Source organism: Globicephala melas, chromosome 11 (assembly GCF_963455315.2).
Source record: "Globicephala melas chromosome 11, mGloMel1.2, whole genome shotgun sequence".
In the NCBI taxonomy this organism is placed as follows: domain Eukaryota; kingdom Metazoa; phylum Chordata; class Mammalia; order Artiodactyla; family Delphinidae; genus Globicephala; species Globicephala melas.
Window position 1 is genome coordinate 95,612,478 of NC_083324.2, and position 25,559 is coordinate 95,638,036.

A 25,559-nucleotide genomic window follows, 5' to 3' on the forward strand; every position below is an offset into this window, starting at 1 on the left:
CTATTTCAGTGACTTTTTAAGCAGCCTGGGGAGAGGGTTCTGCCTGGTATAGGTATATACTGTTATGCCCCACCTGCGCCGTGAAGTAGAGGCAGAATGGAGGGCAAATTAATTAACAGCAGTGAGAGAAGAAGCACAGATGAAGAGCAGCTCAGACCCATAAAACTGGAACTCAGAACAGGGAGCCACGGACAAGCTGGTCACTAGAGCTTATTTAGTGCGTTCATTCACGAAGAGACTTACTGTGTGGGAGCACGTGGCTAGTTTTAGACAGCTCTACACAACGTGTTCCCAGAAGTCTTTAGGCCACCATGCCCTCAAGTGTAAGATAAGGAAAGCAAGTTTCAGGCACTATTGATTACCCCAGACCATAGTGATATAGACTTTAGTAATTTGTAAGTCTGTTGTTACGTGTTTCTGTGGGAAAATTAGGAATCTGTTATTTGAAACTAGTACACCTAACTCTGCTTTTGACAGAGGTGAGTTTGTGGAGAGACTGTCCCGAATCATTTCCTGCTGTGTGTAACTCTAATGATGTTCGTATAGCTTTTAAGGAATGAGTGCTTCTACAGAATATGTCCAAGCTTTTAAGAATTTGGAATGCCTACTTCAGAATCACCATTTGGTGAAATGTTGAGGCAGTTTTTAGACATGACGTTTGTTCTCGTGGATTTCTAGATTTTCAAACAGCGTAAGTGATCTAACTTGGTTATCTAAGTGCAGAATTGAACCTCAGGGAACCATAGTATGTTTCAAAGGGATTAATCTGCATAAAAAACTAATTACCTGCAATTTTTAAAGTAAGTTTATTTACTTTATTTATTTATTTTTAGTTCCATTGGGTCTATTATTGCTGCACTTGGACTTTCTGTAGTTGCGGAGAGCGGGGGCTACTCTTCGTTGCGGTGCGCGGGCTTCGCATTGCGGTCGCTTCTCTTGTTGTGGAGAACGGGCTGTAGGTGCGCGGACTTCAGTAGGTGTGCCACGCGCTAAGTAGTTGTGGCTCGCGGGCTGTAGAACACAGGTTCAGTAGTTGTGGTGCACAGGCTTAGTTGCTCCGCGGCATGTGGAATCTTCCCGGACCAGGGCTCGAACCCGTGTCCCCTGCATTGGCGGGTGGATTCTTAACCACTGCGCCACCAGGGAAGCCCTACCTGCAATTTTAAAATGCCTTTATTTAGTGTATCATGGAAACGCATCTAAATATTTAAAATCATAGAAATGCTGGGAATTCCCTGGCGGTCCAGTGGTTAGGACTCTGTGCTTCCACTGCAGGGGCAGGGGGCACAGGTTCGATCCCTGGTCAGGATCTAAGATCACACGAAATGCTGCTCGGCCAAAACAAACAAACAAACAAAAGCTTAAAATCATAGGAATGCTGCAAAATATTTTAAAATAATTTAAATCTTTTTTTAAAAAGCATCAAACGGTCAAGGTAAATCCTTCCTTTCTTCTCCCTCCCTTCCTTCCCTCCTTCCTTCGTTTCTTCATTTGTTCCTTCTTTCCTTCCTCCCTTCCTTCTTACAGATCAATGAAGTTGTCACCTTGTAACTTTATTTACAGACTAAGACTTCCAATAGCTGCAACATTAAACTCCCCAAATTGGGGCTCAGGTGGGGAAACTCCACACAGATGTTAATTGGACGTAGAGTAAGGATTGTATTTTTTAACAGATTTCATTAAAAAATATGATAATTGTTTTAAACTTTGATTTTGTGAGCTTCTTCACCATTAGGGGTTAATTACAACAATGGTTTCTGGTTTGAAACACTTCAATCTCAAAGTCATTTCAGAAAACTGCTGGAACTGAAAAAGCTTTAAGCAGTCGTGCAGGTCTTTAATTGTAAATTAGTTTTGACAGGACTACGATGCAGAGTCCTGCTTGCTTCCAAAGTGATGCTGGCTGACAACCTCGCACTGCTCCAGGAGCAAAGGAACATGTGGAAGAAATTGTTCTTTTCCATTTCACAGCTTGTCATTTCCTCTGCGGGGCAGCCCCTGACCCCTCTGAGAGATCCTGACACCCATAAGGGAAGTGTTCCCACTGATGTAAAGGAAGTGGAGAAGCAGTTTAATGCTAAGAAAGAAGGGAGAAGGGTGTGTCAAAAGGATCTGGAGCACAGAGAGATGAGATGGGCTTAAAACGTTTCCATCAGGTTAGAATCTTTGCTGTGTTATTTCCTTTCAGGAGAGAAAACTGAAAAATAATTTAGAAGGGCTCAAAACATTATGGGTGGTTTTATGCTACCTTAAAAAAATTTTTTTAAGTGGAAATGGCAATAAAAATGAATGTGTCACATGTGAATGATCAAAAAAAGGGTCTGAGGGAAAAATACAAATGTGCTGCTGCCCTGTTCCGATATGTTTCTAATTACAGAGTGTGTGTGGATTAGATCGACAACATCAGATTACAGCTTGTGTTTTCAGGACATTTTACACCCTTAACATTTTATTTGGTCTCATATATTCATCACAGTCAATTTTTCCTCTCTGCCTGTGCTATGAAACAGTGCAGTAAGGAACATAAAAAAGCAATGGGGTTGTGTTATCGTTCAAACAGGTTTATCATTCTCCCAGTCTATTGGCATAAGCCATTTCAAAACCCCTCAAATTATCAATATTTTTAGAGCTACTAACGAAGTCATTATTTTTTCTAAAGAACTTCCTTTTCTTTTTGAAACAATTGAAAATCGTTTTCAGTATACACACTTTGCTGACCATGGTCTTTAGGGCAGGGGTAATAAATACTCTTTCCTCCACACACACATCATGGTGTGTGTGTGTGTGTGTGTGTGTGTGCGCGCGCGCGCGCGCACATCTGTGCGTCTGTGTCTGTGTGTGATCTTTAATCTCTTGTGGCAAATATGTTAACAAACGCAAGTGTGCCTTGTGTTTTCAGCAATCACTCCTAAAAATGTACTGCCTATGAAAATAATTCCATTTTTCCTTGGCCAATCTCTCTCATTTAGTCTGCCGATACTCAGTGCCTCAGTATTAGGACACACGTCCTTGCAAAATGATATTGCAGAAGTGGATAGAGACAACTAATAATATCATAGTTCTTGACTGAATGTGAGACACTGAAATGGACCTAGCAGGTTAGGACAATTGGAGCATTTCTAAAAAGCTTTGGGAGCAGTGGTTTAGGAAGGAAGGGTTACAACAGACCTGTGACAAGACACACTTGTCTCTGGCCCCATTATTCAATCTGGACATTCCCAGAAGTCCCCAGAGCTGAACACACAATCTGGATAAGTTGGAAATAAAGAACTGTAGGGATAAAATGTACTTTTATTCTGTTTTTACTAACGCAAATTATGACGAAAGAAACCATGACCAACTGGGGAGGATTTGCTCCTTACACGTGACAAAGTAGCAGCCCATCCGACGTAGCTTTCCAATTGCTCCAGTTTATGATATTGATATTGGTGTTTTACTGCAGGCTCTTCCATTCTTTAAATTTTTTTTATTGTAGTAATAACACTGTGTGCGATCTGCCCTCTTAACGAATGTTTAAGTGTACGATACAGTATCTGTAGTTGGATGTGATGTTGTACAGTAGATCTCTAGAACTTATCTTACATCATTGAGACTTTAGGCCCGTTGATTAGCATATACCCATCCTCCCCCTCCCCCAGCCCCTGGCATCCACCATGCTACTCTCTGATTCCATGAGTTTGCCAATTTTAGATGCTTCATATGCGTAGAACATGGATTGGCATTTATCCAAAGAGGACACACTATAGGTACTTTCTGCAAGTCTTTAGCAGGTAGCATTTCCTTTGGCTCAGTATTATCTTCGTCAAACTCCAAATGGGAATAAAAAATAAATGACATTGTGAGACCTCATGTGAATAAATGGGTTCATTAGCTCTTTCTAAACATGAGGCTGGCTTTGAACACTTCAGTGGTCTGACTGATTTACTTCTCTTTCTTATGAGCATGTGACTGACTTTGTTCAATGTGGAAATCATTGAAATTAAAATTGGCAGAAAGCGACAGTCTTTTTATCCACAATGATCCATTCAGTCTAATTAGATGATCCATATGGAGTAAGAAATAGGAAATATAAATTAGAAAAATAGGCTTTCGAGTCAAACAGGTAAATATTTCCTTTAGCATGAGATAGGAGGGAAAGCAATCTTTTTTGGTATTAAACTCATTTTATAAGAAAAGTCAGTCTGCTCTTGAATGTTGACACCTTGGCAATGAAGGATAGAAGGACTTGATGCTCTGTAGCACAAATACATGACACATTGACTATTTTACATTACTAGAGGCCAGCGAGTGTGATCAACCTTTGTTTGCAAAGCCACAACTATTTTTTTTTTGTTAAGATTGTAGTCTATAACTTGTTAAATGAACACAGAACTGTTTCACTAGAATCTTGTGTTTAGAATTTTGTAGATTTAAAGTTGTAGTAAAAAAGATCCTGCAGTATTTTCAACACGCATAGAAATAAGCATATACAAGGCATAATGCTAGTGTTAAAGACATTGGCTGCGGTAATGTTGTTAACAGACGTAGATTGTGAAAACATAATTCAGTGAAAAGCAATACAGAACACTAAAGCACAAATATTTCTCCTCCCATACTATTAACCCTCTCTTTCCAAACAAATTCTCATTAGTTAGTTGATCTATATTCAGGCTGGTGTATTGCTTTTATCAGCAAGTGTGTCTTCTCCAGCATTGAAATATTAACACATGTGCACACAGACACATGCATATCAAACTTTCTAAGATCAAATATTTAAAAGGTGTAAGCATTTTCTTAAAACATTGCAGCATTTTCTTCTTGAACCACAATTAATAGTATCTCCTTAAACCTTCACCTAAACTTGTAATAAAACATCTTTTTTTTTTTTCCTTTTTCAGACTTGCAGGAATCAGGCGTCATGTGTATGAATAATTGTCATGAAATAAAGTGTGATGAACTAGTTGTCGGAGCAAAATCAGGGGTTCATCATCTTGATTTTTTGCCCGTAATACATGTCATGCTGAATAAAACCAGTAGTTGTTGGATATGGACTTGGCAAATATTTTCTCTCAGTCTACAGCTTGCCTTTTCATCTTCTTAACAGGGTATTTCATAGAGTAAAGATTTTGAATTTTAATGAAGTCCAATTTATCAATCTCCTTTTATGGATCAGGCTTTGGTGTCAAGTCTAAGAACTCATTGCCTGAAGTTCCTGAATATTTTCTCCTGTTTTTGTTTTTTTTCAAAAAGCAAATCCATTTTGAATTATTTTTAACATAAGGAATGAAGTTTAGGTTAATTTATTTTATTTTACTATTATTATTTTTTGCCAGTTGCTCCAACACCATTTGTCATAAAGGCTGTTTTTCCTCCATTGACATGGTTTTGCACCTTTCTTAAAAATCAGCCACTTAGCATATTTTTCTAAACTTTTTTCCTGGCTTCTCTATTCTCTTCCATTGACTTACATGTCTGTCCCGACACCACACAGCTTTGATTACTGTAGCCATATATTCAAACTGTATAACTCTTTTCATACATTGTTAGATTCAATTTGCTAATATTTTCTTGAGAATTTTCCAAGTTTCTGAGAGATATTGGTCTGTAGTTTTGTTTTTTAGTGTACTGTCTTTGTCTGGCTTTGGTGTCAGTATTGTTATAATGGTCTCATAAAATGAGTTAGGAAGTGTTTCTCCTGTGTTTTCTAGAGGAGATTATGTAAAATTGGTCAATATACATTTTTTTCAAGCGCCCATGAATCATTTACAAATATATCCTGGGACAATAAAAGAAACCTCATAAAATTGAAAAGAATTGAAATCATACAAAATGTTTTCTGTAATCATAATAAAATCAAACCAGAAATAATTAACATAAAACCAAAAGGAAACTTTTAAAACCTTAGAAATTAAACACACTTTTAAATAATCTGTGGAGCAAAACAACAAAGTCTCAAAAAAGTTTGAACTGAATAAAAATGAAAATACAACATATCTATCCTGTCATTGGATTAGAAGTGCATTTTTTTTGTAAATAGCATATAATTAGGTCATATTTTAAAATTCACTCTGCCAATATTTGCCTTTTACTTGGTATAGTTAGACCATTTACATATAGGGTAACTTTGGGTATGTTAGGACTAAGTCTGCCATTTTAGTATTTGTTTTCTCATTATTTCCTCTGTTTTTCGTTCCTCTGTTCCTCTTTACTTGCCTTCCTGTGCATTACTTGAACCCTCTTTAGGATTCCATCCTGATTTGATGATAATTTTTGAACAAATCTCTTGTGTACTTTTCATAGTAGTCGCTCTGGGTATGGCATTATACATATGTTGATTTGTCTCAGTTTCCTGGTGTCAATATTTTACACTTTGGGTCAAGTGTAAGTACTTTACTTACATTTCAGTCCCTTTACCTTCCCCACTTTTTTTTTTTTTTTTTTGCAGTACGCCGGCCTCTCACTGTTGTGGCCTCTCCCGTTGCGGAGCACAGGCTCCGGACGCGCAGGCTCAGCGGCCATGGCTCACGGGCCCAGCCGCTCTGCGGCATGCGGGATCTTCCCGGACCGGGACCCGAACCCGCGTCCCCTGCATCGGCAGGCGGACTCTCAACCACTGCGCCACCAGGGAAGCCCTACTTTCCCCACTTTTAAATATCATTGTCTTCGGTACCACACAGTGTTATGGTTTTTGTTCCAGTCATCAAGTGTGATTTTTAAAACCCATGAGGGTAAAAAGAGTGTATTATATATACTCATCTTTGATGCTTTTTCTGATGTTTTCTTTTTTTCCCTTTCAGATGCTCTAAGATTTCTTCTTTTATAATTTCCTTTCTGTTTGAAGAACTTTCTTTAGCCATTATTTTAGGGAAGGTCTAGCAACAAATTCTTTTTGTTTCCTTTCATTTGAGAATGTATTTTGCCTTCATTCCTGAAGGATAATCACTGGATATAGAATTTGTAGTTGACAAATCTTTCTTTCAGCAATTGGAAAATGTGCTATTTTGGTCTGCGTGATTCAGCTTGTATATCTGGGGCACACCCACTGGACCCTGCTGGTGACGTCTGGGAAGACAGAAGGAGCTTCTCCAGGCCTGGCCACCTGCTGCCTTTAGGTGGGGAAGGGAGTCTCCAGCCTCAGGATGTTAAGAAACTTTCTGGTCTAGGAATTAATTGTGGTGGGATTCCCCTGCTGGTACCACTTGGCCACCTGTTTGTCGTCTCTTGGTGGGAGGAAGGCTGTTTCAAGCTGCAGGGAAGGAGAGGGCACCACCTGGATGCTTATTTCAGTAGGTTCTGGTCTATCCTGCTCTCCAGTGCTGCTGGACTCACCTGCTGTTGGTGGGACTTCCTTTCTAAGGGTAGATAGGGTCCTACCTGGACCACTACTTGCTAATAGGACAGAGTTGGAGATGCTCGTTCTGGATTACTTTCTTCTGTTGGGTGGCGTGGGAGGGAGCATGGGCTGCCCTGTCCTATATTGTTGCTCTAGGCCTGGGGTCTATAATCATCTCTCCATCCTCTTTATAACTTTCAGAACTTCCTTTGGCTACATCCTACATTATTTCCAGGCTTTTTAGTTATGCTTAGAGAGGAGAAGAAGGGAGAAACAAGTGTATACCATTTGGTCCCAACCAGAAGTCCCCTCAGTTTTTTGTTTTGTTTTGGGGGCACTACAGCATTTTAAAAGTTTATTGGCATTTCATTTAGGGCTTGAGGAATATGGAGGTAAAACATGTTTTAATTGTGGCAAAATATAGATAATATGAAATTTACCATTTTAACTATTTTTAATTGTACCGTTCGGTGGCACTAAGTACATTAACAATGTTGTACACCCATCACTTCCATCCATCTCCAGAATTGCTTCATCTTCTCCAACTTAAACTCTCCATTAAATAATAACTTCCCGTTTTACCCTTCTTCCAGTCCCTAGCAATCATCATTTCTACTTTCTGTCTCTCTGAATTTGACTGTTCTAGGTCCCTCATATAAGTGGAACCATACAATATTTGTCTTTCTGTGACTAGCAAACTTTACTTAGCATAATATCCTCAGGGAAGGAGGTAAAATTTGAATTGGTAACATCTATTACTCATTGAAGTGTTTTAAAACAGTTTTGAGGATAAGAGTTTAAAATTAGTAACTAACTTGGGACATTGAAATCTATAAAGCCTGGTATGTAGTATGAACTCAACAATGTTAGCTATTACCATTATTTTCTTCAAGATATTACTATTCCTCTTCTCCCTAGTATGAATAGCTAAAAGTCAACAGTTAGGGTGTTGAGTCAACGTTCTGTTTTTATTTCTTTTTGTGACAACTAGCCCTGATCTCTGTCTACCTACTGGAAATGTGCAAGAAAGAAATTGAAAGAGAATGCAGACCTGTGCACGTTTCATGGAAGAAATGGAATGTGGATATAGGAGGCAGGGAGGCTTACATTCACACCCTGACTCTTACCCTTTAATGTAGTTTATCATGTTCCTTAATCTGTGAACATTTGCTTCTTTACCTATAAAGGGCGGATAACAGGCCTTACTTGAGGATTAGTAGTAGTTTATGTAGAGTGCAATACATGCAGTAGGTGCTCACTAAATCACCTTTGTGTTATTGTATTAGTTACTATAATGAGAAAAATGCACTTGGCTATGTCCATATCCTGCTTAATTTCAGTACTGGGCAATGATTCCCTCTATCCTTACCCGTAATTTTCTCTTAACAATAAGGACTTACTAGTGGGTAAAATAATTTATTATTCTAAGTAGCTTTGGGTGTTCTAAGTTCAATGAAATTGTCAGTGATGATAACAAAGGAAAGCTCATGAGCAGCATATTAAAATTTCTGAATTCTTTCATTGTACTTAAGATGGAGAGTTTAATATTTTTAAGAATAAGGGAGAAAGAAGCTAACTTTCATAAAAGGATGCAATCTTTTTAAGGATGGCAGAAATGGGTGATGTTTAAAAATTATTCTTGGAAAGAATAACCACGTATATTCCTGCTCTTACATTACAATAATATTTTATTAGGCAAGACATGCATGTATGAGTCTATTTTTCATCCTGAAAATGCAAAATATTCAGAGATCACTACTGGTTGATATGATGGCAGAAATATTTATGGTTCTGTGCTGGCTATAAAGGTAAAAAAAATAACTTGAATTAAATAAGTAACATATGTAAATTTGTTTTAATAAACTGAAAAATACTGCATAAAATATAATGTATTATTATCAATCAACTAACTGTTGATATTCATAAGTGGTACCAAAGTGCCACATGGGTTGAGGTCTGTGTGGACAGATTATGCCTTAGAGGTTTGGGCAGAAGTGAAATTGGGAATAGTTTTGTTGCATTCCTGATGTCACTAATATTAAGACATCCCCAAATATGAAACCATTAAGCTTCTTAACACTTCTAAGAAAGCAGTTCATAAGATAGTAGGAGCACTTTACCTTTTACTAAATATCTGAGGCTTTAGGGGGACTAATCCTGGCCAAGCCTGAGCTCCAATTCTATGGTACTTGCCCTTTGTCAAGAGTCTCATTTTTGAAGATCAGTTTGTTCATTTGTTCTTCCCATGAAGAAAAGATAGAATTTGTTCCCTGACATTATGACCAACATTTATCTATTTATGTTGGCAGCATCCAAGAAGTTAGTTTATAGGTTCAATCTATGCTGCTAGCAGAGAATGTTATCAAGTCATTACCTGCATTTATGTAATTTCTAGTTCATTCACTGTTAATATCCTCAAATAGATATTCGACCCTTATTTTGAAAGTGGTTAAAACATTTTTACTTTCTTAACTAGAAACTAGATATAAACAACCAGATTTCAAAAATTTTAAGCATCTGTTTCTGCCGTAGATAAACAATGCTGAGACTTTGGTCTGTGGTTGCAGCCATGGTTATGGCAACGTGTCGTTGAGAATTCGTACTTTGGTATTTATTTTGGCCTATAACCTATTCATTTGTACTGTGAACTAGATCATGTGCTTCTAACTGTCAGTAAGCTGAATGCATTTCAAGTCAATTTACTAAAATAGTTACTGTTAAGTGGTATATTTGGACAGAGTTGACACCTTTGACATTTTCTACAATGGCAAAAATAACTGTATTTAAGGGAATGATTTATGAATGTTGGGTGCCTACAGGGCTTCCATTTGATTATGGTTTTTACTTTAGCTGCTGAAACTCTTTCCGCAAATTGCTGAAAGGACAGCTAATTAGTGCTGTGTGATCAGATATTTAACACGGATAAACAGCACACAGAAATGCACAAAAACATAATATCAATCTAAAACCTATGATCTTCTTGTTGCTCCTTAGCATTGTTTTTGTCTAACAAGAGGAGAATAGTTGAGATCACAGCAGAGACAGGGAAAATAAGGAAGAGAGAGTAAGATTGATAGTATAGAACTGCCTTTATGAAACACACATTATTTGGTATAAATAAGGAAAGCAACTTGCAATGATTAAAAAGTATTTTGAATCCTGAGTTGTCTTCTAGATTGCTGGCCTCTATTAAAAACTTCTTAAAATAATAGATAGCTTTAATTCTTCAAGCAAAAGAAAAATTATATCATCTCAGATTTTCCATGTTTATTATATAGATGTGATTTGACTATGGGAAAAAAAAGAGAGCAAAATCTCTTGTATTGCAAGTTTTAAATGTACCAGGCTAAGGTTTACTTAATTAGAACCTCCAGGCAATAAAGGAGCCCTTTTTAAAATTCTGTGATTCTTAATATGCTAAATAATGCAAAGCTTCGACTCTTCAAGCATGAGACACACATCTGGCAGTTTAACATTTAAATTACAGGAGGAAGAAATTCCTCACTTCAGTAGTAATTTTCTCAAAGAAAAGAATAGGAAATGTATTACAACTGCATTTAATTTCTTTTTAGATTTCCATCCTGTCTAATTGCAGACATTTTTCTAGGTTTTCTGTATTTGTATTTTTTACACATATTTTCTGTACATTTTACTCATCTTTAATTTGAGATGCTCTTCACTATTAGAGCTCTTGAAAAACTGCGCTGTATTTTACTTAGATTGTTTTGAGAAATCCATCTGATCTCTAAGAACAAAGACAGTGGTTTAGAAAATAAAGGGAAAATAAAATTTCAGAGACCCACGAAAATATTACTAACAAAAAGGCAACATTTTTCAGTTAGTTCCACTTTCAGGCTTTAGTTTTTTTCAGTATTAATGTTTTCCCTGTTTTGTCATTTTCTGGCTGTTCTTTGTGCAAAAGTTACTGTAAGCAGTATTCTTCCTTTGCATTTCTCCAAAGGACAGTGTCAGATCCTTGATTAATTTTACAAAGGTCATTTGGAAAAAAACCATTAAAAATATGCCAAGTAAAAAAGATTAGCCCAACACAGGGAAAACACACTTTTATAAACATGTGCATTTATATATAGATAGGGTACTGAAACATCATACAGTTTTGACAAGTGTTTTCCTTGTGCACCTCATGTATTATTAAAAATATGACTGTTCCATTTATTTTTTCTGGGTGATCCCAGATGACACATTCCAAAGGCATCAGCAGGTTACTGTTACTTGTAAATATTTCATCTTGTTCTCAATATAAGATGAGCTGATAATTAAATTGAGTAGTGGTTCCATAAAATAAAGTGGACTTTCAAAGTAATTAACCTATATTTGTATTACTAACACATAAACGTGGGTGCTAGTTAGCCTGTGACCAATTTATGTATCCATTCCTACTTTTAATTAAAAAATAAACAACACTGCAACTTCTGGTTTTAGCTATGGCAGAGTAGCTGGTACCAGACTAGCTCTTCTTTTACAATCAGCCATTAAACTGGAGAGAACGTATGAAGCATGTTAATGTTTTCATTGTCATGGAGCATTGGCCATCAGAAAGCACAAGACTTGCTGATCCCAGAGAGAAGAGAAACTTTTGAGGAAAACCCTGGCTGTCTACCTGGCAAAAATTCTGACTCTAAAGCAGTGAAGCAAAATTCAAGCAGAGAAAGTCCCATTAAGCTGAGACAAAGTAGCTAGAATCTGCAGAGTGAGAAAGAGCAGGGAGCTGTGCAGAGAGGAGCCCAGAAATCAGGACAGGGACCACGCCCCAGCCGTGAGTCCTTAGCTGAGGGTAATGCTGTACATGGCCACAGGGAGAACAACGGAGGTTTGCTAAGTGACGACTATGGACCTGAGAGAAGAACAGCGATAACTAGAGTTGGAACAGAGGCAGCATTCAAGTCAGGAGAGTCATGTTAATACCTCATTTTCAATTTGACAGCAAACTGAGATGCCAAAAGTCTGCATATTAGGAATAAAGACCATGCTCTAGAGAGGCTTATTTTAAGCCTAAAACAAAGCTCTGACAGTAATGGTAGAAGAGTTAGAGACCTGAAGTTGAGTTCTGGTAAGTTAGAGTGGCTTGGAAACTCTTAGTTTTTCACAGAAATGCTAAAACAAAATGTAAATTTACGGACTTCCCTGGTGGCGCAGTGGTTAAGAATCTGCCTGCCAATACAGGGGACGCAGGTTCGAGCCCTGGTTCGGGAGGATCCCACATGCCACGGAGCAACTAAGCCTGTGCACCACAACTACTGAGCCTGCACTCTAGAGCCCATGAGCCACAACAGCTGAAGCCTGTGAACCACAACTACCAAACCTGTGCTCTAGCGTCTATGTGCCACAACTACTGAAGCCCACACACCCTAGAGCCCGCGTGCCCCAACTACTGAAGCCCACATGCCTAGAGCCCATGCTCCACAACAAGAGAAGCCACTGCAATGAGAAGCCTGAGCACCTCAACGACGAGCAGCCCCCGCTCAAAGCAACTGGAGAAAGCCTGCACACAACGACGAAGACCCAACGCAGCAAAAAAAGAAAAAAAAAGAAAGAAAAAATGTAAATTTAAGCCTACGCAAGTTTAATAAAATTAGCCAGTAATTGAACTGTGTACTAGGAAAAAAATATGAACATCTTTCCAAGGAAGATAACAGAATCCAGAGTCTCCTACAGTTCTACAGTATCCATTATATAATCTATAATTATTAGACATGCAAAGAAACAGGAGAATATAAACCTTAGACAGGGAAAATAGTGAATAAAAATAACTGTAAGATGATTCAGATATTAAATTTAGCAGGAAAAACCATTAAAACATCCATTATAAACATGTTCATAATTTTTTAAAAAGCACTTTCAAATGATTCAAGGATAGTATGGTTTTAATGAATGAATAGTCAGGTCATCTCAGCAGAGATATGGACACTATAAAATTGTAACCAAATGGAAGTTTCAGAACTGAAGAATCCAAGAATTAAAAGAAATTAACGAATTTGAAATACAGAAAAGAAAAAGCTGGGAGAAAAATGAAGAGAGACTCAGAGAGCCCCATGGGGCTATATCACATAGTTTTACATACATACAATGGGAATCTTAGGTAAGAAAAGAGGGTCATAAAATGGAAGAAAATATGTATTAAAAAAGTGATGATTGGAAATCCCCCAAATTTGATGGAATATATTGACTCATAGATTGAATACTCTCAGTGAACCCCAAAAGAATAAATACAAGGGAAGCTACATTTAAAAATATCATAATGAAACTGCTGAACACAGTTAAACAAAGTTAAAGCAAAAATCTTGAAAGTAGACAGAAGGAAAAAAAACCATATTACAAAAAGGGGAACAGTGATCTGAGAAATGATGGACATTATCATCTGAAACAATGGAGACCCGAAGTCAATGTAATGACATATGTAAAATGCTAAACAATGTCAATTCAGAAATCTGTATCCAGCAAAAAATCCTTCATGAATTGAGGTTGATATAAAGACATTTTCAGATGAAGCAAAGGTAAAAGAATTTTTCTTCAGCGACCAGCACTATAAAAAACTTAGAGAATGTTCATGAGGCTGGCTGGGTCATCTTTAGGGAGGAAAAGTTTTCCAAAGCATGCAGACAGGGAGACCATGTCCTCAACATTTTACACGCTGGAAAGCTCATTTAAAAACATACACAAAGGCAATTCCAAAGGGCTGAGGATGGCAGCCTTTAATCCCTAGAGGGAGAGAAGAGGACAGGCAGCAAGGCTGTGACTGCTCATGGTATATGATGCATGTGTACTTTTTAAAAAAAGATTTTGGGTCAACCTCTTGGTAAGAGCTGTGGCTCTGTTAAGGTACTCCAATCTCTAGCAGCTTCTGGGCCAGGGTATTTGTCACAAGATGCTGGGGATAGGCCTTAGCACACGGGCTCATTGAAGTGAGAGGTCAAGCCAATGGATTGACAGTCGTAAAGGTAAAGATATACCTGCTTATGTACTATCTTTCTTTGTTTATAATTTAAGAAACATTTGTTGAGGAGGCATTCCATTTCAGGCACTGTGCTGGACATAATAGGAGAAAGATGAGCAAAACACATTATCTGCAAGGGATGTTTGATCTAGAGCAGTAGTTCTCAACTGGGGATGTTTTGCTCCCCAAAGGACATTTGGCAATGTCTGGAGACATTTTTAATTGTCTCCAACTAGGGGAGGGCTGGGGAGGTAAAGGGTGCCTTTGGCATCTAGTAGGTAGAGGCCAGAGTTGCTGCTAAACATCCTACAAAACACTGGACAGCCCCCAAACAAAGAGTTAACCAATCTAAAATGTCGCTCGTGCTGAAGTTGAGAAACCCTGATATAAAACAAGTCTTGCAAAAGATGATAAAGGTAGCTCAGGTGAGAAGTGTTGGGTACACACAGATAACAGAACTGTCTAGTCTCAAGGTTTTATAATGGAATACTGGTGTGAGGCACAGAGAAATTTCTTTGAAAACTTGATCACAGAAACATAGCTGAGGATAAAGAATCCTACCCGGAAAGCAGATCAGACACAGCTGCTGCTTGTAAATTACATCCCCGTGGTGTGGCCAATAGTAAAGTTCTACTTGAAGTTCATGCATTGACTGAATTAAAACTGGGAGCATAGAACAACTCAGAGCCTCCAGAGAATTCCTTCTTTTACCCCCATTTGTCAGGCTTTATATAAACTCTTAGATTTCAGCAGTGTAAGCTTACATATCCTCTGAAGTACAAATCTATAATATTTTTTTCCACCTTTTGTTTTTAACCCTAGGAAGCATTTCTAATAAAATTGGTCCCTGCCCTATGGACCGTGATCGCAGTCTCTCAAAAGAAGACCATGAATTACACAATAAGGTAAGATGAAGGCTATAGAAGTTGGTTTTGACCATGAAAACGACGGTCCTGATTATTAACTATGATTTCTTAAAATATATTTCCAGGTAGAAAGTAATTTGGTCATCAAAGCAGGTTTTGAAGTGCAGGGCATAGTAAAGCAGCTAACGTTTGTGAAATCAGTAATGCTAATAATTTTTTATTACATCCGAATCAGACTTCTTTAAGCAGTTGAAGACTTTAGTTAAATTAACCAGTCTACAAGACTCTTTCCATCTTGGGCAGGGTGATTAGAAAATGTGCTGATTGTACTGTATTTATTTGGCATGATCCTGGCTGCCATGAAATCAATCCAGAAACTATCCTGATGAATTTATATAAATTACATAGCCTGGGTTTCCAAACGTTGGTTAAATTAATTTTACTGGTGTTACTGGATCCCGTTTTTTGATATTTAACCATTTCCAAAATCTTTATCTATATAGACCAAATGACTCCGAGTTTTAAGTATTCAGAAAATTTAGCCTGGCTAGAAAATCAAAGTAAAAGGATTTCTCTCCAACCCTGCCCTTTCTCATACAAATTATCTGAATTATTATCTTTATACTCCAGTATGCTGACTAAATTAATACAGGTCTATAGAGCCAACTTTCATGCCATTCTCTAAAGACTGATTTTAAAGTAAACCTTGTTTCCACCTCTAAATAGTGGACAACCATCTAATCAAATAAATGTTTTTTTTTTTTTTTTAAAGTACACTTTTTTTTTTTAGGAAGATGTTGGGGCTAGGAGTTTATTAATTAATTTTATTTATTTTTGCTGTGTTGGGTCTTCGTTTCTGTGCGAGGGCTTTCTCTAGTTGTGGCAAGCGGGGGCCACTCTTCATCACGGGGCGCGGGCCTCTCACTATCTCGGCCTCTCTTGTTGTGGAGCACAGGCTCCAGATGCACAGGCTCAGTAGTTGTGGCTCACGGGCCTAGTTGCTCCGCGGCACGTGGGATCCTCCCAGACCAGGGCTCGAACCCGTGTCCCCTGCATTAGCAGGCAGACTCTCAACCACTGCGCCACCCCAAATAAATGGGTTTTTAATGTCTAGATGACTACTTAACAGCATTTACAATTACAGTTGTTTTTGTATTGCAGAAGAAGAAAGTTTAGAAATCAAAAGTTTGGTGAAATGTGTAACAGTGAAAGATAACATTCACTGAGTGCTAGGAAATTACTAGAGGCCAGAAAATGTTCTCAGGTCCTTCACATCAAATGACTGTCTTATTCTCACAACAAACTAATGGAATAGATACTGCTATTGACATATTTTCTATATTTAGCAGGTGAGAAAAATAAGGCATGAGAGATGGAGCAACTTAGCCAAAAAAAAAAACATTGTTGACAAGTGTATAGCTGGGCTTTGAACCAGTCTGTTTCTAGAATCCATATTTGTATCCATCATGAAATAATACTTCAAAAAGTTGTTTGTTTCTTTGTCCTTTCAGCCAGGTGTATGTTTTCTACTTCTTGGGTCTTATAACCTTAATTTAAAGAATAGGCTATGGAAACCAAGGACAATTTGCTACAAAGGAAAAAAACTTACATCCTTTATACATCTTATGTATTAGGCACTTTTATGTATATTTTTTTGGAGGCTAAAGGAAGGATACATCTGTGAGATTTCTAGGATATTGTGGACCTAATATTAGCATTTTAAATATTTTTGTAAAATTTTCATGTCATTTGTTGATCATAAATTTTGAGATTAGAAGAAAGACTGAATTAGGTAAGATGAGAAAGAATGCAATCACTCAGAAAACCTAAAATTCTTCCCTATGTTTTCTGAGTTCACCGTTCAATTCAGGAGTACTCTTTTTCATTTTATTTTTAATGTTATACTCCCCAAATTGCTAGTCGATTGTTTGGAGGAGTAAGCTCTTCCCTGAGGGTCAGGCACTTTGAGAAGGTGTCTTAACTCTGAACTGCTTTAGGAAGCAGCTTTGTGCCTGCTGGTAATACGTCTTTGTAACATCAGTGCTGTGGGAAGACAGAGCCAGAAATACACCCAAGTTGCAAGTACAAGGGAGGTTATACCATCTACTAAATCTAAATCTGAGACCCTCTATGCCAATTTAAGTGTGTTCTGTTTTTCCCCTCATCTTCTCATAGTAATAGGAATTAATTTGAATCTTCAACTGCTATTAAAGACTCTAACCCAGGCAATTGATAGGGTGGCTGTGGGGAAACTGAGGTTAATATTGAACTCCACACGTGAGGCATTCATTTTTCAAATAACACGGAGCCAGAAAACAATCAGAATGTGTGGTCCAAAGTGGTCAGAGATGTTAGTTGTCATCCAGAGGGCGGAAACAGAAACCCAAGGGGTTAGTTACCCGAGAGGTCTCTCTGGGTAAATCCTGAGCTACCAAGCCAGGAAGGAGCACCTTGCTTCTCCCTGGATACTGCTGATAGAAAGCCTGTCCTGAAAAATTCTCTGGAACACACATCAGAAATGAATTAAAGAAAGAGGAAATAGTGTTCTTGCTGGATGGTCTCAGGATTTAGGCTGGATTTGATTTGGAGCTATGGGTTTTTATTTTTTAGATGATAATAACAACACTGATGGAACTGAACATGATGTCATATTTATTTGCTTTGTTACTTCAGATGCACCTGGTGTTTGTTGTTGTTATCGATGACTTGCAGTTCTGTGATCCTATTAACACAAGCCTCTTAGCACCGTTCGTCCACCCCAAACTGTCCTCCCCTGCCTTCTTAAAAAATGGTGCTGTTCACTTCTGATCTTCCCAGGGCAGTTCAAAAGCATTCATAATCCTCAGGATTCAGCTCTTTATTCACTATTTCCTCTTTCTAAGGCTCTCTCTTTTGATGAAACAATCCCCTTGCTCTTCATCTGGCCAGATGGGCCGATGAATAGTGCTCCCCAGAGCTCTGCACAAAGACCCTGTAAAGAGTTTGGGGAAAAAATGCTGCTGCTAAGTGGAGCCTAATTGTGCCAGAGCCGCAGTGCTTTTCCACTGCACTGGTGCCACTGACCTGTGAACTGCAAACTCTCTTTCTCTGCACAAAGACTTACCTTCTCATCGGTCCCATCATCATCACCCTTCTTCATTAAGCAAATGGTCCATGGAAGGAATTATTGCTAAGGGGTAACAACCTCTAAACGACAAGGTAGGAACCCTGGGCTTTGCTTTCTATCATATAACACAATTAAATGGGTCTTTCATTTCATGAGCTGGGCAACTTTTTTTTTTTTTAAGCAATTTATTTTTGGCTGCATTGGGTCTTCGTTGCTGCATGTGGGCTTTCTCTATTTGCGGCGAGCAGGAGCAACTTTGAGACTTAATATCTTGTCTTATACCTTAATATTAATAAATTAATATCTTAAGTCTTCCTATAGTATTTTCTACTAGGCAGCTTCTTAGAAATGCTGTAATAAATGCACAATAAAGGATGTTAAATGTTCCCTTGATCACCCACGCTATATATTGCACTGTACCAGATGCTACTTATATCCTTAATGTCCTAAAGCATGTTAAGTTCTATCCTTTCCATCCCCAGAAAGAATTTTATAGCTATTATATCACTTTGTCTTCATAAAAAATCCTGCGATCTATGCAAGACAAATATTATCTCCATTTTTCAGATTAAAAAACTCAAATTCATGGACTTTAAATAATTTAAGTTTCCAAAGTAGCGAGAAGACTCGAATGAGAGTCTTCTGACCGTCGCTTGTTGGCCCTGTTGACTGCAACACAATACACTTTAGTTTCTGAAAGTTCTATAAAACACTTCTTGGCTCTCATTTTGTGTTGTGTTTGAAAGAGTGCATGTGTATTGCTTCCTCATTGATGCTGTATTTGAATGGCCATCCTCACAGACCACATTTTTAGCTCGTGAACTTGAAAATCGTATTCTGAATTCTAGCAATTTATATTTACATATTTAATAGTGGTTTCTGCGATCGGTCAGACTCTGAGTAGCCATACAGATGATATGTGAAATGCGCCATTCCAGAACAAATTTGCACCACCAATTTCTCCTTTAAAGTATAGATATTCATCTTTCTAAAGACAATGCTGTTGGAAGACTTCATTATTATTATTTTTGAATAACGATGTTCTTTGGCTTCAGGGACTTAAAGTTGTCATGGACCAGAGGATTTATTTTCTGTCTTTAAATGTTGATGATATCCTATTTAATGTATTAGTTGTTGGGCATAGATTCAAGATAAGAATTTGTGCTTGGTCGATCAGATTGTTGAGTGTATTCATGTGAACATTCATTCAGGCTCACACACTCCGGTACTCACTCACCTGGGAATTTTGCTGTACATATTTATATCTTTTTGGGTTTAAAACTCTTATTTTCTTTGGGTTTTTGTTCCTCTTTGGGTTCATTTCTTTGGAGATGAACAAGTGTCTGTGACTTTATGTCTTCCAAAACACCCATTTGAAGGAATTTTTAGCACGTTAAGTTAAACATGCTTTAAAGGAAATCCAAAGGTTCAGAAAACTTTTGTTATTTTTAGAGTTAACAGGTGTTTTTCTTTGTGACTTAGCAACTTGAGGTAGTCCATTGTCCTTGTAATATAAATACTTAATGAAGTGACTTCTAATAACTAATTCTTGAGTATTTACTATGTGCTTATTACCGTGTTAGGAGCTGTGAAAGATACATGGAAATATATACTACATACCATTTTTACCATGAATTTAGTTGAACAATCAAGATAGACATTAACCGATTAACCAAATAGAAAGCAGTTTAATATACTATATCATAGAACACGTATTTTTTAACAAATCAGGAGGTTTGGTGGGTAAACCACATCCTTGGTATAATTCTTGATAGCCATTTCAACTTTCTATTTAGTAAGACTGAATAAAGTATGTAAACATCTCATAAATAAAAATGCCATCTAATTTAAAGGTTAAATACCTACAAAAGCATGTTTTTAGCAATCAGGTAAGGTGTGCAAATCAAATACGTTTGTTTAGTTGGGACAATTCAGAGCTCTCATATATTTTAAAGAATTTTGACACACTTTAACTTACTCAGGAATGGAGTAATTAAAAATACCAACAGTAAATAATCTGATTAAAAGTACCTTTATTGGCACAGGAGCTATAGAGTCTGAGAAAGATAAAAAAGACCACAACCAAAGGTACCTTCAGTTGATGGCTCTCATAAATGAATTTTGTTCTTAAGGTGATCAAATCAATCAATTTTATAATAAAAGAAATGAACCTTGTAGAGATTTGATGACGCATCTATTACACCTGAGTTTCACTCCAGGGTTTTCCTGGTTACTATGACCTGTGCATCCCAAAAGCATTCTGCAATTGCAAAATATTTCAGCTACAGACTTGTGCTAAAACTTGTATGAATTGATATCAAGGAATTTCAAGTAACGAGCCTCTTATAAATTATGATCAAAAACACTTGAGAAGGGTCTAAAGAAAAGGAAAGAACATTAGCACAACTATCTTATAAGTGCCAGTCATGTCTAACTTCTTCTGTAGCTAGTGGTTTACAAATGCCTTTTTGTCAGCAGTATTTTGTAATTAAATTGTATGGGAGACTTCAATATATAAACAGATAAAAGTTTAACTGTTTTGGTGGAAGAGGGAAGAGTCTGTCTAGGTTAGATGCTCCCTCTCTCCCCACTCCTCTCCAAAGCCGGGCTCTTCAGAATCCTTGGTTGAATTATAGGGTTTAGTTTCTCCAATGAGGCAATCTGTTTTCTGGAACCATCATCCTGGGTCACATGATTTTCTCAAGTTCTCATAAATCAGCTCCACAGACATTGTATGGTCCTGAGTTTAAATTGATGTTATTGAGACTGTGGAACTCAGGAGTTTTTGTAACCAATGCTAACATGAAGCGGCCTGCTAAAACAAAGTAGAGGTAGGGTGGAAAGGAATCCTGGTGGCCTTTGATTCCTTTGCTCCCCTAGTCCAGAAATCCAGCTGACTCCTTGCCTTCGCAGTAGCCTGGCTGGTCAAACTTTTCTCCAAATTCCTTTCTGCTAAAAGCTAGTTCAAGCTGCATCTTCTTTACTTGCAGTAGTCTGGATTTAATACGAAAACTATAACCATGGTTATGATGTTGTTGTTTTCATTCTAACAACATTTATAGAATCTGTTCCATGTGAGATAATACGAAAATGAACATGTCACAGTCTGCCAATATAGACATGAAAATTTAGTAAGAGAATCTGGAATATAAAGCCATAATTTCAATGCAAAATCATGGCTAACTATGTTTCTGTATGACCAATGATTCCATAAGTCATTCTGGGAAAATTGTCACTGAAGCCAGGTAAACTTTCTATCTGCTCCCTGCTAAAATACTTTTTCTCCCCATTTATTTAATTTCATTTCATTCTGTGAAGGAAAAATCAACTGCTTGGAAAACTGGAGAAATTGAAGATTATTCTCAGGATACATCTTATTTGGAGGAACTGGAGAAACACAGATTTTCAGTTTGGTGAGTAACTATATCCTGTCTTTCTATTTAAAAATTTAAATCCATTAAATTCAACAAGTCTTCACTCATTCTATTCTTTTATTAGTCATTTATTCAACAAATATTGATCGCATGCTTATTACAAGCTATGTGATATGTGCCCTGATTTGGGAAAGCTCATAGTCCAATGAAATATATGTATGCTTAAACATCAGAGTAATATGATAACACTTTAAAAAAGAAAAAAAAAGAATGCACACATAAACACCTGGAGAACACGATGGCTTGAATTCGCTTGAGAATGGTGAAGGATTTTTCAGAAAAAGTTTGAGCCAGATCTTGGGGAGAAGACTACAGTGGAGAAATACTGACAATTTGATGTGGGCAGTGTCCAGAGATGGAGTTGGGAGGATGGCTGGGGCTGATACACATTCCAAACCTTAGTTCACTTAAGATCTAAGCAGATCATAGTTACTGCTCTCTCTTCCTGGCGATGTGTATACAGATATATCTGTCTATGCAAGCATACATATAACAGACATGAAAAAATACATAGAAAAGTGAGCAGTGGAGCTTCTCAGAGGTAACGATTACAGGATTTTTGGTGGGATTCATCAAGGATGAGGGAAGGAACCACAGTAAGTGGCTGTGTGACACGTGGAGTAACCTAGGAAACAGGAAGAAATGGAGTAGCCTGTCAAAGTCGTCTCCTCCAAACCACGGCCTCTCTGCTCTTCAAGATCCATGCTCTGAATGGTTTTCCCCCTGGGAATTTATCTGCCTTATGATTTGGTTCCTGAAGATTTTTCTCTTACTCTTCCATCCTGGAACTATCATCAGGAGGAATGGTAGCAGCTCAAATTTCCTTTATCCAGAGTCACATTTTTATAAGTCCTACTGGTTTTCACTTAAATGCAAAAGTCTCAATAATTTCACCAGTGCTTTCCTGAAGCAGCTGAAGTACGGTCTTCAGGTTAACCAATGAGTTGTTCTCTTGATCAAGAGATGCAGGCTTGTGCTTAAGAAACAGGGAGATGTGCATTTCTCTAATGATTAATGATGATGAGCATTCTTTCATGTGTTTGTTGTTAGTCTGTATATCTTCTTTGGAGAAATGTCTGTTAAGGTCTTCTGCCCATTTTTGGATTGGGTTGTTTGTTTTTTTGTTATTGAGCTGCATGAGCTGCTTATAAATTTTGGAGATTAATCCTTTGTCAGTTGCTTCATTTGAAATTACTTTCTCCCATTCTGAGGGTTGTCTTTTGGTCTTGTTTATGGTTTCCTTTGCTGTGCAAAAGCTTTGAAGTTTCATTAGGTCCCATTTGTTTATTTTTGGTTTTATTTCCATTACTCTAGGAGGTGGGGCAAAAAGGATCTTGCTGTGATTTATGTCATAGAGTGTTCTGCCTATGTTTTCCTCTAAGAGTTTGATAGTTTCTGGCCTTACATTTAGGTCTTTAATCCACTTTGAGCTTATTTTTGTGTATGGTGTTAGGGAGTGATCTAATCTCACACTTTTACATGTACCTGTCCAGTTTTCCCAGCACCACTTACTGAAGAGGCTGTCCTTTCTCCACTGTACATTCCTGACTCGTTTATCAAAGATAAGGTGACCATATGTGTGTGGGTTTATCTCTGGGCTTTCTATCCTGTTCCATTGTGGATAAAGAAGATGTGGCACATATATACAATGGACTATTACTCGGCCATAAAGGGAAATGAAGTTGAGCTATTTGCAATGAGGTGGATAGACCTAGAGTCTGTCATACAGAGTGAAGTAAGTCAGAAAGAGAAAGACAAATACCGTATGCTAACACATATATATGGAATTTAAGAAAAAAAAATGTCATGAAGAACCTAGGGGTAAGACAGGAATAAAGACAGAGACCTACTAGAGAATGGACTTGAGAATATGGGGAGGGGGAAGGGTAAGCTGTGACAAAGCATGAGAGAGGCATGGACATACATACACTACCAAGCGTGGGGTGGATGGCTGGTGGGAAGCAGCTGCATAGCACAGGGAGATCAGCTTGGTGCTTTGTGACCGCCTGGAGGGGTGGGATAGGGAGGGTGGGAGGGAGGGAGATGCAGGAGGGAAGAGATATGGGAACGCATGTATAGGTATAACTGATTCACTTTGTTATAAAGCAGAAACTAACACACCACGTAAAGCAATTATACTCCAATAAAGATGTAAAAAAAAAAAGAAACAGGGAGATGCAAGAGGGAAGAGAAATGGGAATATACGTATATGTATAGCTGATTCACTTTGTTATACGGCAGAAACTAACACACACCATTGTAAAGCAATTATACTCCAATAAAGATGTTAAAAAAAAAAAAAAAAGAAACGTCAGGCAGGAAGGGAAGTCAAAAAGCCCAGGAAACAAGAAATATGCATGCCTCTTCTAGGAAAAAAAAAAGTAGATAAGAAATGCAACTTCCAAATAATAAAAAGACAAGCTCCCTGTCCTTAAGAAACTCTTGTTCGTGATGGTCTCTATGGGGAGGGTGACAAGTACATTAATTCAGTAAAATAGCTGCCAGAGCAGAGGTACCAAGTGCTCAGTATGGTGTGCAGACAGGAGAGCTGGAGCTTCTGTTGAACCACGTGCAAAATTCTCAGTCCCTGTCTGAAGCTCTCAGGCTCCCAGCTCCCGCATTAGTCCCTGTTGCCTCTCCACGCTTTCTCTGATGACTCAGCTCTCTGTTGGGATGACTTTTCAGAGTCCAGTGTATGCAACTTCACAATGTCACTCTTACTTTACACATAAAGTATAAAAGCTTCAGAGCTTCCAAGGATCTCAGAGCTTCAGTTTCCAATAGATCTTTTTTTTTTTTTTTTTTTTTGCGGTACGCCGGCCTCTCACTGTTGTGGCCTCTCCCGTTGCGGAGCACAGGCTCCGGATGCGCAGGCTCAGCGGCCATGGCTCACGGGCCCAGCCGCTCTGCGGCATGTGGGATCTTCCCGGACTGGGGCATGAACCCGTGTCCCCTGCATCGGCAGGTGGACTCTCAACCACTACGCCACCAGGGAAGCCCCTCCAATAGATCTTTTAAGAAGCAACTCTCAGGCGTTGCTCCTTTAGTAGGTAAACTCATTGTCTAAGCCGTGATGAGGGACTGGCAAGTATAACCACCAAGACAAATTCTGCCCTCTATCTGTTTTTGTAAATAAAGTTTAATTGGAACTCAGACACACCCCTATGGTTACATATTATCTTCGTTTTTCTCTATAATGGCAGAATTGAATAGTTGGGGCAAGGACAGTACAGTCCACAAAGTTTAGAATATTTACTTCCTAGCTCTTTACCAAAAAAGTTTGTTCACCCTTCCTCTATCCTGACCTCAGTGTTTCTCTGTTGTTCTCTTGTGATTAGGCAGGACACAGCACGGGAAGCTCGTCTCTGTTCCGTGTCTGAGGCTTTAGCTGAGGCAGCTCCAATACCTGGCGTCTGGCTTGGATTCCTTAATTGAGGCTGTACGTCTGAAACCTCACTTCCTGCTCTCAACTGAGCTTCTCATTTTTCCACTTCTCTCCCTTGATGCTTGGGCTTCCTCTCAGCTTATTGCCTGGGTTCCAAGTGGCATCTTTCCAAGCAGAGAAGGTGGGAACTGCAGATCTCTTAAGGTCAAGCCTTCAAAGTTACACAGTGACTCCCACTGTATTCTGTTGGTCAAAACACATCACAGGGGCTTTCCTGGTGGCGCAGTGGTTGAGAGTCCGCCTGCCGATGCAGGGGACACGTGCCCCGGTCCGGGAAGATCCCACATGCCGCAGAGCGGCTGGGCCCGTGAGCCATGGCCACTGAGCCTGCGCGTCCGGAGCCTGTGCTCCGCAACGGGAGAGGCCACAGCGGTAAGAGGCCCGCGTACCGCAAAAAACAAAACAAAACAAAACAAAAAAAACAATACATCACAGGGCCAG

General features: G+C 38.4%; 1 protein-coding gene across 1 annotated transcript in view; it reads left to right on the forward strand.

Annotated features, from left to right (window-relative positions):
* Positions 1-25,559, forward strand: part of LOC115866007 (uncharacterized) — a gene marked incomplete at its 5' end in the record, with an annotated part of 195,538 nt that overhangs the window by 100,962 nt on the left and 69,017 nt on the right. Inside the window, 3 exon segments of the mRNA XM_060307858.1 lie at positions 15,090-15,172; positions 17,087-17,103; positions 21,545-21,652. Coding sequence (XP_060163841.1) covers positions 15,090-15,172; positions 17,087-17,103; positions 21,545-21,652 — 208 coding nt within the window.